General features: G+C 40.7%; 1 protein-coding gene across 2 annotated transcripts in view; it reads left to right on the top strand.

The window, feature by feature from the left end:
* Nucleotides 1–16,642, top strand: part of RGS7BP (regulator of G protein signaling 7 binding protein) — a 99,362-nt gene that overhangs the window by 64,705 nt on the left and 18,015 nt on the right. For both annotated transcript variants that reach the window (XM_082723093.1, XM_082723094.1), the window contains exon 4: nt 12,145–12,292. In XM_082723093.1, the coding sequence (XP_082579219.1) occupies nt 12,145–12,292 (148 nt within the window). The remainder of the gene's footprint in view (nt 1–12,144; nt 12,293–16,642) is intronic.

Here is a 16,642-nt window from a genome sequence, read left to right as displayed (position 1 = left end):
AGCCGAAGGCAGCGGCTTAACCCACTGAGCCACCCAGGCGCCCCATCCACAAAGCTTTTAAATGAGCAATGGAGTGGAACCTGAAGTGTGAGTGATTTCCAACCTCAGGAACCGTGGTAGAGGTGGCAGGGGGAAGCACGGATCAAGAAACCAGCCCCTTCCACCAGATATACACACGTCTGTCTCCCAAGACTTAAGATGCCAGATAATGTAATCTTTTTCCAAATATAGTGGTATCTCTGGTGTGGCCTCGAGTTAGGGGAGTGGCCTGTCTAGAAGATCTCACTAAGTCCCTTCTTTCAGGAAGTCAGTAGTCCTCCGAGTCTCAGTAACAGTGACTCCCACTGTAGTCTGTGACACTCGAAATCTCTTTCTGCTTAGAATTTCCTTCTGTTATGCTTTCCCTAATGAATGATTAAAAAAAAAAAAAAAAAGAAGCATTTGGCTGACTCTTAGGTTAGCTAATTTCTTCTTGCTCTGTGTGAGTGTCACCAGCTGGCCACCCTCTTCTCCTTCACTATTGTGTTTCCACCAGGGAGAGGGAAGGACTTGTAATCCGATCATCCAGTCTGGCCAATCTTTGTTGTTGTTGAGATTCGATACTGAAGCCAAAGTGTTTCACAGTTATGTGGACTTTTAATTTATTTTCATTCTCCTCCCCTCATGGCTAGCACCTAAGTGTCGCACGTACTGTGTATCACATTTAGTTTCACCCCTGGGTACGCATGAGCTTACCCTTTGGAGAAAAAGGGCACACGCAGTTACTGCAAGGGCAAAGAGTATGGTTTCTTCCTGGGAAAAATAAGGCTCAGATCATTTTGAAGCTCCTTCAAGTGAGCTTGAATTTAGTACCGATGATTGTTTTCCTCTCCCAATTAAGCCAATTAGGAGTATCCTGAGTCCTTAACAGTATCTTCAGTGGAACTTCATGCTCTTTCCATGCACCATGCTTCCGCATTTTCGCTGTCTCATTAAGTCTCATTGGTACAGTCTACTTGGAAATCTTTTTTGTAATTTACAAGATCACGCTACTGCCAAAAAGAAGGAGAAGGAGGAGGAGGTAGAGGTGGAGGAGGAGAAAGAGAAGAAAAACAGCAATAGAATGCTTTTTTTTTTTCATGGCCAACAAAATTAAAGGCAATTACAGTAATGGGAGGTAAAAATCCAGATTTAATAAAGGCACTGGGTTGTACCACGTAGCGTGTGGTTCTGAAGAATTGTTTGTTTCGAGAAGATGACAGATGGGAATAATTTTAGTCATTTTGTAGTTTCATATTCTAACATTTAAAGTTGTAGATTGGACCACTGCTTGACAGAGTGTAATTTCTATGTTTATAGTGCAAACAGTTGCTCTCCCTTCTTCACACTTAGTTAGGTAGGCAATCTTTTCCCATAAGTGAGCCCATGTATCGCATTGACCATCAGCGCCTGCCGCCTGCCTCCCGAGGAAATGAGATTGCAGGTCTCATTCACTCTGTTGGCAGAAAGTAGAGCCACATTTCCAAAGGAACTCAGTGATCCTGCTATTCTGACTGTGGCTTTCCTCTCTCTCACATTCTTCCCCCATTCAAGCCATTTTGGCAACATGGCCATTCTCAAAGGAATACACACAATAGAACACTCCTGTGCCCCACCCCCCACGCATGAACTTGAGCTTTCCATCTGTGTTTTTGTCTCACCTTGCTCTGTCAGTGGCCCTCTTTGACTCCACTCCACCTCTCAGCCCCAGCTTACAGCAAAATTGCCTCCGGGTCCTTGGAGGCTATAATGTAATCACCAAGGGAAAGGACAGCGGAATGTTAAAAGTTGAAAAATCTTAATTCAAAATCTAGTGGAAGCTGAGAGCTCAAGATACTATAATGAGAAATTAACGAACTGCTATCCAGCAAAATACAGGATGCACTCAAGACAAAGAAGAGAATATGAGCAGTAAAGACTCCGAAGTATTCAAGTCTCCTATTAAGAAATGTAAAGGTAGGGGCGCCTGGGTGGCTCAGTGGGTTGAGAGCCTCTGCCTGCGACTGGGGTCATGGTCTCAGGGTCCAGGGATCAAGTCCCACATCGGGCTCTCTGCTTCCCCCTTTCTCTGCCTGCCTCTCTGCCTACTTGTGATCTCTCTCCCTCTCTCTTTGTCAAATAAATAAATAAAATCTTAAAAAAAAAAAAAATGTAAAGGAAATGACCCACACCAGTAACGGAAACAAGCAACATAAAAACAGAAACAGAATACTGCCATAAACAGAATCTGCCACAAATGAAGACTTTATTTTCCAAAGTAATGAGGCAATTGATACTAAAATAGTGCAGCAGGTTAGAAGAAATGAAGCAGAATGAATCTTAAAGGAGACTATGATTCAAATTCTGAGTGAAAACATACATTCATTCTTGGAACAAAAATTTAATGAGACTCTGTCGTATCTAAGGCTCTGTTATAGGTGCTAAGGGACTTTAACAACCAAGGCTGAAGAGATCTCTATTATTGCGGAGTATATAATCTAGTGCAGAGAAACAGTTTATAAAAGGGGGGGGGAGGAAGGAAGGAAGGAAGGAAGAAAAAGAAAGAGAAAAGAAAAAAAATTTAAATGTTCTAAAAATCCCCAATACTAATAAGTGCAATGTCAGTAATGTCGCAATTAAAACAGAATGTGTGATATCATACAAAGTGACTAGGGAGCTAGCCTAGAAGGGATGGTCAGGAGTACAGAGGACTATGGGGGAAGGAGAAGAGTCCTGAATCTCTTCTGAATTGAAAAATGTTTACTTTCTGATGTATGGGTAAGAATGGGGCTCTGTTGATGAGAACATTTTTATTTTCCACTATGAGTCTTATGGCACTGTGCATATCTTCCTAGCACAGTGTAGAAAAGCCTTTGAAACTACTTTTTAGTACAGGTGAACAACTAACTGAATTAGTGTAACTTTTTTCTATGCAAATTACATGCTTTTTAGAAACATGGGTGTAAAGGTGGATTACCTCACAAATAGCCTCCATTTCCTCCATGTTTTTTCACAGTGCACCTCCCAGTTATAGAAATCCTTGAAAGTGAGAAGAACTATCTAGATAAGGTTCCATACATGCTTCTCATGTAGACCGTGTTCATCTCGCTCACAGTCGGGATGAAACCCGTGTGAAAGCTTTCCCTGAGCATAGCAGATAACATGTCAGGAGTACAAAGAACATAGGAAATTTGCCCCCATCATCAAGGAAATGATAGTGCAGTAGTATAATATTAGCTCAGAGAAGATTGGTTTGTTTTGTTTTGATTCCTGGGGAAATGTATGCAATTGGATAATACTGACATTGCTAGACACCAGAGGTCAAACTCAGGGCCTCCAAAGAGACCCTGTCGAGAGCAGCGCTTCCCAGTGTCACTGGTGGACTGCAGATGGGCAGGAGAGCAAGAAGGAATGGAAGGGAGAAAGGGAAAAGGAACCGAGAAAAATACAGAGGGAGAAGGAAAAGGGTGGAAGAAATAAGAAATCAAGAGAATGAAAGTCAAAGTCAAGTATGATAAAGAACCCCCTACATCTGTAAATAAAGGACCCCAGCCCCATCTGCCAGCGCCAGTGCTGAGGACTTCTGACATGGAGGGAGCTCAGTGGAACTCTTGAGGCTGCCCCACAATCAGATGTGTTTTTTATTTCTCCCAAACAACTGACCATTTCTCACGAATATAAGAATAACCAGCTTTCCAAACTGGTATGTGCTTCATGGGTGGTTTCCCTTAACTTTTCCTCAAACATGCCTATTATATTATCCATAAACAAGCTAAAAATACATGGAAATCCCAAAGGAGCTAAAGGCAAAAAGCCCTGAAAGGCCCTGAGGAAAGTGGCCAACTTTTTGATGTCCTAGTTCTTAACAGTGATAAAGCCAGCTTAGTATGATTTCAAGGTACTCTACAGACTCTCTCCCCTACCCCTGTCCCCTCCTTGAGCAAATATCTGTTCACTGAGGCCTGAAATTGATTTTTCAGGGGCCAGGGTTTTTCACTGCATAATCAGAAATGATTTTAAATGCATATTTGCTCTCTTGGGAAAAGTAAAACATTGACTTGAAGTTACCATTTGTAAGCTGGTTGGTCCCTTTCCTGAGAGCAGGGCAGAGAGCCCACCTGATGTCAGAGAACGGATACCCACTCTGAGGACACCTGGTCAAAGCCGGGAAGTGAGGGGTAAAGAACTCCAGGTGGCCACTGGCCAGGGTTGAGGAACGCTCTTCTGCTGCCTCGTTGATGCTGTTCAGAAGAACATGCATGCATTGACCTTAATGTTTCCAGCCTCCTCTTTCACTAGCAACCCCCACCTCACCTGCCTCCCATACCTTGCCATGCCACTCTCCAGGCATCATGAACTACTTATAGGTACCTGAACTTGCACCTTCTTTTCAGTTGCTCCTTTTACCTGGGACATACTACCCATTTCACATTCATCCCTTTCATCTGGCCTAGTTTCTGGGTCAGAACAGAGATGGACTTCCTATAGGAAGCTTTCGTTGGCCCTGCAACCCTGGGCTGATACAGCCCCAACATGGCCCCCAAGCATTTCCATGGCACAACCTTTAGCACCTTTTACACTGAGGGGTAGTTGTGTGGTTTCTTGTCTATTGTCCTCTCTAGATTTGACGTCCTTGAGTGTGTTCACCTCTATATCGCCAGAATTTAGCATAGTGCCTAGAGCAGGCTGAAGTTTCAATTAATAACTACTGAATGAAAGAATGGACTGCTTTTATTTTGCATCTGTCATCAAAAGAGGAATGTAATGGGTGGAAAAGCTTGTCCAGAGACGTGAGACTGAACTCATACCTGTATTTCCCCTTATAGTACCAAAAAAAATCATTGAAATAACAGAAGAAGATATAATGAAAAAAAAAAAATCCATCGTAGTTCTTAGATTTGTCAGGGTAGAGTCACTACGGCAGGAAACAACAGCAAATCTTGGCAGAAGAGAACAATACAAGTTCATTATTTATCCACATCATAGTCCAATGCCAGAGCTGGGGTGGGTGAGCAGTGTTGCTCTTTCCATTATACACATCCACTGAAAGGTCGGGAAGAGAAAAGAAAGCAAGGGGAGTCACATGGGAGGATTTTCAGGATCCAGTTCGGAAGAGGCCTACATCACTCCTACTGACGATCCACGGGCCATAGTTCTGTCCCGTGGCCCCTCCTAATTGTAAGAGGAAAAGAAAAGAGAGATCCGCAAACACAGCACAGTCTTCTATGCCCCTGAGAAACAAGGTAGGATGCTCTCTACAAACCAGAAATTTTGGAGAATTTCGCAAAGCTAACAAAGCTCTTGGGAACGGATTGGTGGATATAAACGAACAGGAGAAACCATAGCTGATAAGACACTCAAAGAGAAACAAAAGAAATTCAGGCAGAAGAAAAGGACTGCAAAAATAAAATCAATTCCAGAAATACTTTGAAGCTGGAATCAACAAATGCAAATCACAGGAAGGATTTCTGGAACTGCTGTCAGGGAAATTAAGGTTTGAAATTGCATTCAGAACAAGCTGGCTTTAAAAAAAAAAAAAAAAAAAAAAGGCTGGGCTGCCCCACAGTGACCAACAGAGACCATCACTGCTCGCCCCAGGAGGACATCTGGTGTATCTGGTGTGATTGTCCAGAAGGGGCACCAAAGCAGAGCCGAGTGTGAAATAACTCTGTGCCTCCATAAAGACAGCTGTAGAAGAAGAAGAAGAAAGTGAGCACATTACTCACGTTTTTCCCAGGCCTAACTGCTCAGTATATCTCGCAGTAGTAAGTTTTAAACAGAAAACTCTGAATAGACAGGGGGCCCAAAAAATAGGCAGGTGCCCAGGTAACTTACACTGGAGATGAGAAACACCCAGAAGACAAGCCTGAAACACACGTTTTGCAGCCATACATCCTGTTCCTTCTCCACAATAACAGGAAGGAGCCTCCCTATAATCAGAGTGACGGGCAAACAGAGATCCTCACAGATAAACCTGGATACACATCCCAGGATGACAAATTTAAAAATCATAAAGTGGGAACAGATGAAGAATTTAACATATATGTAGTCGATATTCTCAGAGATTTATGAGTCTACCATATCCATAGAACAATAATAGTCTATAACGAAAAGGAAGCAGCCAGATTTGTTGGGGATAAAAATATTATCAATCAAATAAAAACTAAATAGACAGGTTAATTGGTGTTGGGAGACAACTCTCCAGTCTCTTGCATTTCTGTACATCTAATACAGTGAGGCACTGACTGCCCTTTGTTTCATACTATCTTTTCAAGGATATTTACTTAGTAAATGCCTTGGAAAATAGACATAGTGTCTCTCCCCATGGCAGGCCATACTGACTATTCAAGAATAATGAAAATGTTTCCCTCTGGGGCAAAGAGCAGACATGCTTTTAAAGGCAGGATCCCTAAGCTCAGGGTTCCTCTCCTGTCACATAGCCCTGTGTTCCACAGGTAGTGATCTGGCCCTTTGTGTGTCTCCCTGTGGGAATTAGGACTCAAGAAACCAACACAAATGCTTATAGTCTGGCCACTGCTGTTCTGTAAGTAACAAACTGTTTTTGTATCTGACTTAGACGTCTCAAGTCCTCTTCCAGGACCCATGAAACTGTGGCAGGCTAACTCACAGATAGAGTAAAACCTCAGACCCTTCGCAGTTCTAAACAATTATTATAATGAATATACTGAGACCCTAAAATAGTGAACTATAAGATCAAGTCAAGGTATTCTCCCAGAATTCAGCCCCCAAAATAAATGTGGAGTGTGGGTGATAGTTAAGAAACATATCAGGGGCGCCTGGGTGGCTCAGTGGATTAAGCCGCTGCCTTCGGCTCAGGTCATGATCTCAGGGTCCTGGGATCCAGCCCTGCATCGGGCTCTCTGCTCGGCAGGGAGCCTGTTTCCCCTTGACTCTCTGCCTACTTGTGATCTCTCTCTCTCTGTCAAATAAATAAATAAAATCTTTAAAAAAGAAAGAAAGAAAGAAAGAAAGAAAGATATCAGATGGGGGATACCTGGATGGCTCAGTCACTGGGTGTCTGCCGAGAGCTAGGGTAATGATCCTAGGGTCCTGGGATGAGTCCCACATTGGGCTCCTTGCTCGGCAGGGAGCCTGCTTCTCCCTCTGCCTGCCAATCCCCCTGCTTTTGCTCTCCATCTCTTTCTCTCTCTCTCTAGCAAATAAACAAATAATAAAATCTTTAAAGAAAAAAATAGAAAGAAAGAAAGACAAGAAACATATAGGATGGTTCCAGAGACTCCAGTAAGAAAGAGGAATTCTGAAAGAATGGAGAGAATAGAGAAGGAGATAATCAAGAAAAACAGAAAAACTACTTAAACTGAAAATGCTGTAACTTCTCAATGAATCACTCCATAGAGTACTTAGTAATCACTAAGGGAATAGGGTACATCTATAATGGTGGGTCCCTTTTTCCCACTGGAATGAAAGCTTTGAGCAGAAACCAAGCAATCAATAATACTTAACAACAGCGGGACAAAGTGACTCATGAGCTTTCAGATGCACTGCTCTAAGAAGGATACAGTATCACTTCTGTCATATACTTGCCAAAAAATGTTTACTCTGAACCCAGACATGCAGAAACAAGAAGACAAATCCAAACTGAAAGGCTCTCTATAAAACAACCAGCCTGAACTCTTCATTCAAAAATATTAATGACATGAGAGACAAAAAGACTAGGGTGCTCTTCTACACAACAGAAGAAAGAAAAACAACGACCAAATAGAAGGCACAGTCCTTAACTGGAGCCTTTGATTAAGAAAAAGCTAGAAAAAACATTATTGAAACAACTGGGGAAATGCGAATACAGTCCACAAATTAATTAATAGTATTGTATCAAATTGTATTGGATATTTAATCCAAGTTAAATTTTTTTTTGGTGCAATTATTGTTTTGAGCTTATGGACGAAAACATACTTGTTCTTTAGGAGATGCATGCTGAAGTATTTAGAATAAAGTGTTATTAATGTCTGCAACTTACTCTTAAATGGGTCATAAAAATGATATTTATTTATAGTTTTAAATATAGAAATTATATATAATCCATATAATCTATATATATGAGACCTATATACATATCGTATATATAGAGAAATTAAATTATTAAATTAAATTCAAAAGAAATAAAATACAGCTAAATGTTAACAGTTGGTGAGACCAGAATATCTAGGTGTCCGTTGTGTTATTGCAAGGTTGCAGGTGGTTTGCGAATTTCCAGAACAAAAAAGGGGAAGGTTGCAAATGCCAATCAAATGCCAACAAAGATGAACAGAAAAAGAAGCTACACTTACACAAATTTAGGAACTGTCTCATAAATCAAAAAATTTAAAGATAATACCCTACAAATTTTTCAGAGAGCCATAAACAGGCTCCATACAAATCACTGTGGAAATGGACAAGAGATAAGGTATGATAAGATAAGCTTTGAGAGAAATTTACTTTTAAGATAGATTTCTACATCCAGCCAATTAAACTTTAAGTGTGAGCACAAAGAGAGAGAGGGGAAGAGAGAGATAGAAGAAAAAAGTATTTTCAGTTACTTAAAGAGTAAAAATTTTACATTCCAGATAGGCTCTGAAATCAACAGTCAAGGATATGCTGCAACAAAATGAAAACTGAATCCAAGAAAGCTAAAGATGTGGAACCCAGGAGATGGTATACAAAGAAATCAGGAGCCATGAATACACAGCATTAGAGATATGAAAGAGTTACAAGAAAAAAGCATATTCAAATTTATGTACTATTAAAAAGGTATCGGGGTGCCTGGGTGGCTCAGTGGGTTGAGCATCTGCCTTTGGCTCAGGTCACACTCCCTGGGGCCTGGGATAGAGCCCTGCATTGGGCTTCCTACTCGATGGGGAGCCTGCATCTCCTTCTCCCTCTGCCACTCCCCCTGCTTGTGCAGGCACTCGCTCTCGCTCTTAAATAAATAAACTATTAAAAAATAAATAAATATAATAAAAGTGTATTTAATTTGTTAACCAATACATAAGCAAGATAATTTCTAAAAGAGATAAGTACCATGAAGGCGATAAACAGACTCCATACTGGGAAGCGATGCCCTCCAGAAAATCAGTGCTCTGAGTACATGAAAGCAGTTATTACTTACAAGCAGAGTGAACGTGACCCCACAAATACTATGGAATTGAAAACCCCTTAAATTCATACTGATCCCTTCTATCTTTTCAAGATGTTTCAGCCAGAGAAAATACCATATGATCAAAATTCTGCAGAGATTGTGTGAGCTGCTAGAAAGCACTAAACTACAAGTCCAACATCCAAGGTTTTTATTTTTGTTCATCTACATTAGCAGAGTTAGAACTAGTTCCTGAAAAAGGAGGAGAAAGAGGAGATGACTTGGCATTACAAGCTCAAAGGTGTGTCACGGGTGTGTTTCAGGAATATATGAACCGTTATTTTACTTTGAAAAGGTTACAGAATGATCTTTGTCTTATAGAAGTAGTAGAAGCATTACGGGCAGTAAGTGTAAACACACTGCTTGTGGAAAGGATTCTATTTGCGCCTTTTTTACGTAAAAATGTATCATCTCTGTGTGTATGTGTGTGTGTATGTGTGTATATATATATGAATGAGATAAAGAGAGGGCTCTGAGAAAGAGCACCACACTACCTTGTGTCCTCTCCTATCCTCATTTGAATGAAAGCTTTGACCACAGGACAGGGGCTATGGTGGCCCCAAGCCAAGCAAAGCAGATACGCGGAGGACTGGGTCTGTGTGTGTGTCTTCTTCCTCTCCCTTTGCTGCCCAAACCATGCTGTGTTCCCCAAGGCATTTCTGCTCCACAGAAGGACCACAGCAGCCATGTGTGCTTTCAGATGGCCCAATCCTTCAGAACTTTAGGGACACCCCCTCCCCTGCTTTTGCTTCTCTCTCAGATTGCAGCCACCCCTGCAGAACTGCTTCCTAAGGCCAACCCTGCCCGGCAGGGGGTGGCAGATGGACTGAATTTGTTGCACTCTCCCAGGAAGCGCAATGCAATTGCTTTTAAGAGGTCAGTAGCCTCCAACTGTGAAATGATAATATGCTAAATTACGTGCTTAATTAAATTTCACCCCAACAGCATACCATAAAATTGGAAAAGCCATTCCATCACTCAGGATCAATGAGCATAAAGTACACACAAAAGGATCAAAAGTTCTCATCAGCAAACTTGTGTTTGAGCTTTGGCTGAATATTCCAAGGTCCATTTCAACTATAGGTTGATGAATGGTGAACAGTTAATTACCACTTAATGGCTTGTCTCTGTTTCCTGGTGTTGCTGCCATATAGGTTAGAATTGTCAGGAATGAGGTTTTTGTTTTTTTTTTTTTTAAGATTTTATTTATTTATTTGACAGAGAGAGATCACAAGCAGGCAAAGGGGCAGGCAGAGAGAGAGGGGGGAAGCAGGTTCCCTGCTGAGCAGAGAGCCTGACATGGGGCTCCACGCCATGTGGGACTTGATCCCAGGACCCTGAGACCATGACCTGAGCCGAAGGCAGAGGCTTAAACCACTGAGCCACCCAGGCGCCCTGGGATGAGATTTTCTGCTAGTCTCCTTCAGCCAGGAATCCAAGGGAAAATCTTCCTATTAGATTTTACCATTCTGTTCACAAGTGTGTTTGTTTTATTGTTTTGTTTATATTGGGGTTTTGTTTTGTTTTTTTAAGATTTTATTTATTTGAGGGAGGAGAGAGAGCCTAAGTGGCTGGGAGAAGCAGAGGGAGAAGGGAGCAGCTCATTCTCCACTGGGCAGGGAGCTCGACGCAGGGCTCTATCCCAGGACTCTGAAGTCCTGACCTCAGCCACAGGCAGACAGCTTGACCAGCTGAGCCACCCAGGCACCCCTATGTTGTTTTTTTTTAACCATGCAAAACACACATCAGGAATAGGTAAACAGCTGAGCGGTAACCTGGTGTAGCTGCTATCTCATGGATATTCAATGATATGGACTATAACAAATTCTTAACAACTCGTCTCCAGCTGCAGCTACACACTACGAATAACACAGCATAAAAGGGTAAAAGAAACAATCCAGCATCAATCCCAGTACCTGATACTTGGCTAACACTCGGGAAGTATTTGTAAGGGAATAAATGAATGAAAGAGTGAATGAACAACTGACAAAATTCAGTTCTCTGACTTCATGATCAGTCATTTCCATGATTTCAGGACACAACCCTGCAGAAGACAAAGTTCATGGCTGAATCAAAGATGTTAACAGAGGCTATTTGGGCCATAGACTATAACTCCCATTTGACATCATATGAATTTATTACTGAACCAATTTGGAGATTTGTCTCTAGAAAGTACTGATTTTTTCACTTGAGATTAGGCATGCTAAATACAGTCCTAGTGGATTGGCCGTGCATTGCCATGGACGGCTACCCAGTAACTCCATGGCACTTTAGTTGATGGCACATTATGGTCAATACCCTCACAGAAGCATAAACTAGAAGCAGTTGGAAAGACAAGGAAATGGAAGTCAAGTCCATAATCTTTCCTGTTTCCCACATACTAAAATAGTACTACTTTTCACATACTGGGTCCCAAAATGTATATTTGATTAAGAGATATGAATCCAAGACAGCCAACGTCAGAATCAGAGAAAAGGGCCAGAGCTCCCATTCTTCCTGAGGGCTATCATCTGTTCCTGGCCATCTTAGTTGCCCTTGAATCCAAGAACCAAAAATCAATTTGATTTCACAGGCTGAAACCCCCCCTCCCAAGGTGACCTGATCTACCTCACTAAGAATGGATTATAGAGGCCCCATATTCCATCAAAGACTGAACCCTTATTTTGCCTTGATCTTGTTGCACTGACCTCAAACTATCTTCTGCAGAATATTGTGAAACATGCTATACACACACACACGCACACACACACACATACATACACACACACAAGTACATGTATTTATATAGCTAGAGATAGAGATATCTATATTCATGTTATTCAGAAACTGAATTAGTATTATATTTGGAATTCAGAAAGTTATTAGGGTTAATGGAGCCTATAACTCAAAGCAGATGACTCTTGCAATGGTGTCTTGGCTACAGAATCTGAATTTATGATTTCTTTTCCTTTTCTTTTTACCAACATCCTCCCCTCCAACTGCCCCCGACATAGGAAAGGAGCCTGGCGGGGGAACCAAGAGTTTGGATTGCAAAATTGAGGAGAGCACAGAAACACCTGCTCTAGAGGACTCCTCATCATCCCCTGTAGATATTCAGCAACATTCCTGGCAGGTTTCCACAGACATCGAGAACACTGAAAGGTAAGTGGGAAGTTACCTTAAATAGACTGCCAGTATTCTTCCAGCAAATACTCTTAGGGGCTATAAAAGTTGAGATTTTTCTCTTTCAGATTCAGCTTTTGTCTTTCAGATTCAGATTTCAGAAATCTCAGAATATTGAGGTAAAAGAAGGTAAGGAGTCCAAACCCTGCAGCAGAATGCTAACAGGATTTCCAGTAGTCACAGGCTCCCAGGCCTCTTTTTATACCACTGTACCACACTGTGTCTCCATGGAAATGAAAACAGTGTGCTTCCTTGGGAAGGGAGAAAGTTGAATCTATATACCATCACATCTCACCCACTGGGTAGGGACCAAAATTTCCATTTGTTTAAAGGAGAAGAATCCAAAATCATGCAAAGATGTCACCAGTAGACTCTTGCATTTCAGGTGTATGGAATGGCCTGCTGAGCTGTCAGTCAGGGGCTAAGCATTCTGTCCAGTTGACAGCTTTTCACAGAGCTCCCTTCTCTTGCTTTCCCAGAATATAGCTGAATGCCTCCTTAGTGGTCAAAGCCAGTTAATGCGTTTGTCTTACCAAACAATAGCTCACTGATAGGGAGTTTCCTTCTAGAGAAGAAGAGATTCTACAGTGATTCAATTTCACTTGGGAAAAGGAAGGAATAATAATATAGCATTACATGCCACGGCTCATCTAGATGCAAAAAATGCCATTCTGGGAGGCAGGAGGATGAGGCCCCTGTTTACTGGCCTTCACAGTGATATCATGTCCTTTGCTACTAATGTCCCTAGAGCTGACACAAAGCAGTTGAATGAATACTGGGCAATTCCACTGAGTGCTTTGTGTGGAGCTGAATCACTGACAAGATAATGAACATTTTATTTTTTTTTATTTTTAGAAATGTAACACACAATGGCATTTATAGCCATTGTGGTTCTACTTTCATATTGTCATATAATTCTAAAGCTAATTACTGAATTTCTGTGTTTATAGAAAATTGAAACATGTGGTAATTATGTGCTATTAATAAAACTTGGATTTTGTATAAGCTTGGAAATCTAACAATTCAAACAATAAAGCTGTTTGGCATGGTCTGATACAGCTATAGACAAATGGTGAGGGAATGATTTATCTTAATTTATGAAAAAGAAAATGCTTTGCTCTATTCCCAGGAAGAACTATCTGCCAGAGTGCCATGATTCAGGGCATAATCCATCAGCAAAGACATTTGCCCTTTCAGACACCTTGCACAGCAGCTGTATCTAAGCTTTTTGACCTTGTAAGAAGGTAAAAAAAAAAATAAAAATAAGAGAGGGTGCAGTTGGGTTCAAGATGGTGGCATAAGAAGATGGAACTCACTCCTTCCCATGGATCCAACAAATATACAACAATAATCTCCTCACAAAAAGACCAACAAATTGGATGAACAGAGCCTCCACAACAAAGGACAAAAAGGACAGCACTGAGATGGGTAGGAGAGGCAAAGACCCTACCTTGCCAAAAAAGACTCCATCATAAGTGTTGTGTTCCACAATGAGGCAGGGTCTCAAAATACAGAATTTTTTCCTAAGAAGTGAGGGGTCTGTGCTGCACAGCAGGCTTCTAACCCTTAGATCCTGCATGATAAAGGAAGAAGCAAAACTGTCACTATCGGCAGATGACATGATACCATACAGAGAAAATTCAAAAAAACTGTTAGAACTAATAAATGAATTCAGTTAAGTGGCAGGATACAAAATCAACACACAGGAGTCTATGGCATTTGTATATACTAATCACAAATTATCAGAAAGAGAAATTAAGAAAATAATTCCATTTAAATTGTGTCGAAAACCTAAGCATAAATTTAACCAAGGTGAAAGACCTACACACTGAAAACTGTAAGACACTGATGAAAGAAAATGAAGATACCAATAAATGGAAAAAATATTCCATGATCACGGATTGCAAGAACAGAGTTAAAATGTCCATACTATCCAAAGCAATCTACAAATTCAGTTCGATCCTTATCAGCATTCCAGTGAATTGTTTGTTTTTACATAACCAGAACAAATAATTCTAAAATTTGCATGGTACCACAAAAGATCTGCAGTAGCCAAATCACTGCTGAGAAAGAAGAACAAAGGTGAAGGTATCACAGTCCCTGGTTTCAAACTATGCTATAAAACACAGTAATCAAACAGTATCATATTAGCCTAAATATCATATCAGAGATGAAAAATGGAGAACCCAGAATTAAGCCCACACATATATGGGCAATTACTTTATGATAAAAGAGCCAAGAACATACAGTGGAGAAAAGGCATTCTCTTCAACAAATGAAGCTTAAAAGGGGCCCCTAGGTGGTTCAGTCCTTTAAGCGTCTGCTTTCAACTCTGGTCATGATCTGGGGGACCTGGGATTAAGCCCCACATAGGGCTTCGCTGCTCAGCAGGGAGTCTGCTTCTCCCTCTGCTCCTCCTCATGCTCACTTTCTCACTCATTCACTCTCATAAATAAATAAATAAATAGATAGATTTTTTTTTTATATGGAGCTGGAAAAACTATATATATATTTTTTAATGGAGCTGGAAAAACTAGACAGCTGCGTGCAATAGAATAAAGTTTGACCACTATCTTACACCATGCACAAAAATTAACTCAAAATGGATTAAAAACCTGAACGTAAAACTGAAACCATAAAATTCCTAGAAGAAAACATAGGCAGTAAGCTCCTCAACATGAGACTCAGTGGTAATTTTTGTGGATCTGATTCCAAAGGCAAGGGAAACAAGCAAAAATAAACACATGGAATTACATCAAATTGAAAATCTTTTGCACAGTGACAGAAATGGTCATCAAAACAAAAAGATGATCTACTGAATGGGAGATTTTTGGAAATCATATATCCAATAAAAGGATTAGGATCCAAAATACATAAAGAACTCATACAACAAAGTAAAAGAAACAATCCAATTTAAAAATGATCAGACAGGGGCGCCTGGGTGGCTCAGTGGTTAAGCCTGGAATCGAGCCCAGCATCGGGCTCTCTGCTCAGCAGGGAGCCTGCTTCCTCCTCTCTCTCTTTGCCTGCCTCTCTGCCTACTTAGGATCTCTGTCTGTCAAATAAATAAATAAAATCTTTAAAAAATAAAAAAAATAAAAATAAAAATAAAAATGATCAGACAATCTGAATAGACATTTCTTCAAAGAAGACATCCAGATGGCCAACAGACACATAGGATGTTCAACATCACTAATCATCAGGAAAATGCAAATCAAAACCACAATGAGGTATCACCTCCCACCAGTGAGAAGAGCTAGTACCAGAAAGACAAGAAATAACAAATGTTGGCGAGGATGTGGAAAGAAGGGATCTCTCATACCCAATTGATGAGAATGTAAATTGATGCAGCCACTATGGAAAATAGTACGGATATTTCTTAAAAAAAAAAAAGAGAGAGAGAGAGAGAGAGAGAATAGGATTACCCTATGATCCAGCTATCCCTCTTCTAGGTATTTATCCAAAGAAAACAAAAATGCTGACTCAAAAAGATATATCACCCCTCTGTTCATTGCTGCATTATTTACAAAACCAAGAAATTGAAACAACCTAAATGTTCATCAGTGGATGAATGGAAAAAGAAGAGGTGTGTGTGTGTGTGTGTGTACTATAATAGAATACTACTCAGCTTGCTATTGGCAACAATGTGGATAGACCGTGAAGGTATTATGCTAAGTGAAATAAGACACACAGGGAAAAACAAATACGGTATGATTCCACTCATCTGTGGAATCTACAAAGGAAAACAAAACAAAAACAAACTCATAGATACAAGAGAACAGGTAGATGATTACAGAGCAGAAGGGTGGGGGATGGAAGTGGTTGAAATGGTTGAAGGGGGTCATTTATAGGGTCATAACCAGACTTGTAGTGGTGATCACTTTGTAAGACACACAGATGGCAACTTACAATGTTGTACACCTGAAAGTTAAATAATGTTATGTATCATTTTTACCTCAATTTTATTTTATTTTATTTTGTTTTTGTTTTTTTTGTAACCAATTTTACCTCAATTTTTAAAAGAAGAAGAAGAAGAGTATAGCCGAGTTTCAAAGTTCAGCCTTAAAGTCCAGATTCAGGTCAAAGGAAGTGGGAAGGACTAAGAAAAATAGGCACAAGAGACCTGGTCTGGGAAGGCACCTTCCTAAATTCTCCCTCTCTCTACCCTAAGAGATCAGTGCGTCTCAACCTGGGCTTGTACATTAAAATCACTAGGACGGCTTTTTAAAAACATTGATTCCTGAGCCCCATGCCCAGAAACCAGCTGTATCAGGTTCTCATGGGGTGAGATCTCGGCATATGGTGATTCTGTGTAGCCACCTGAGAAGT

This window comes from Mustela nivalis (genome assembly GCF_964662115.1).
Source record: "Mustela nivalis genome assembly, chromosome: 3".
Lineage (NCBI taxonomy): Eukaryota > Metazoa > Chordata > Mammalia > Carnivora > Mustelidae > Mustela > Mustela nivalis.
The sequence above is the reverse complement of the archived record's forward strand: the minus strand, read 5'-3'. Positions and strand labels throughout refer to the sequence as shown.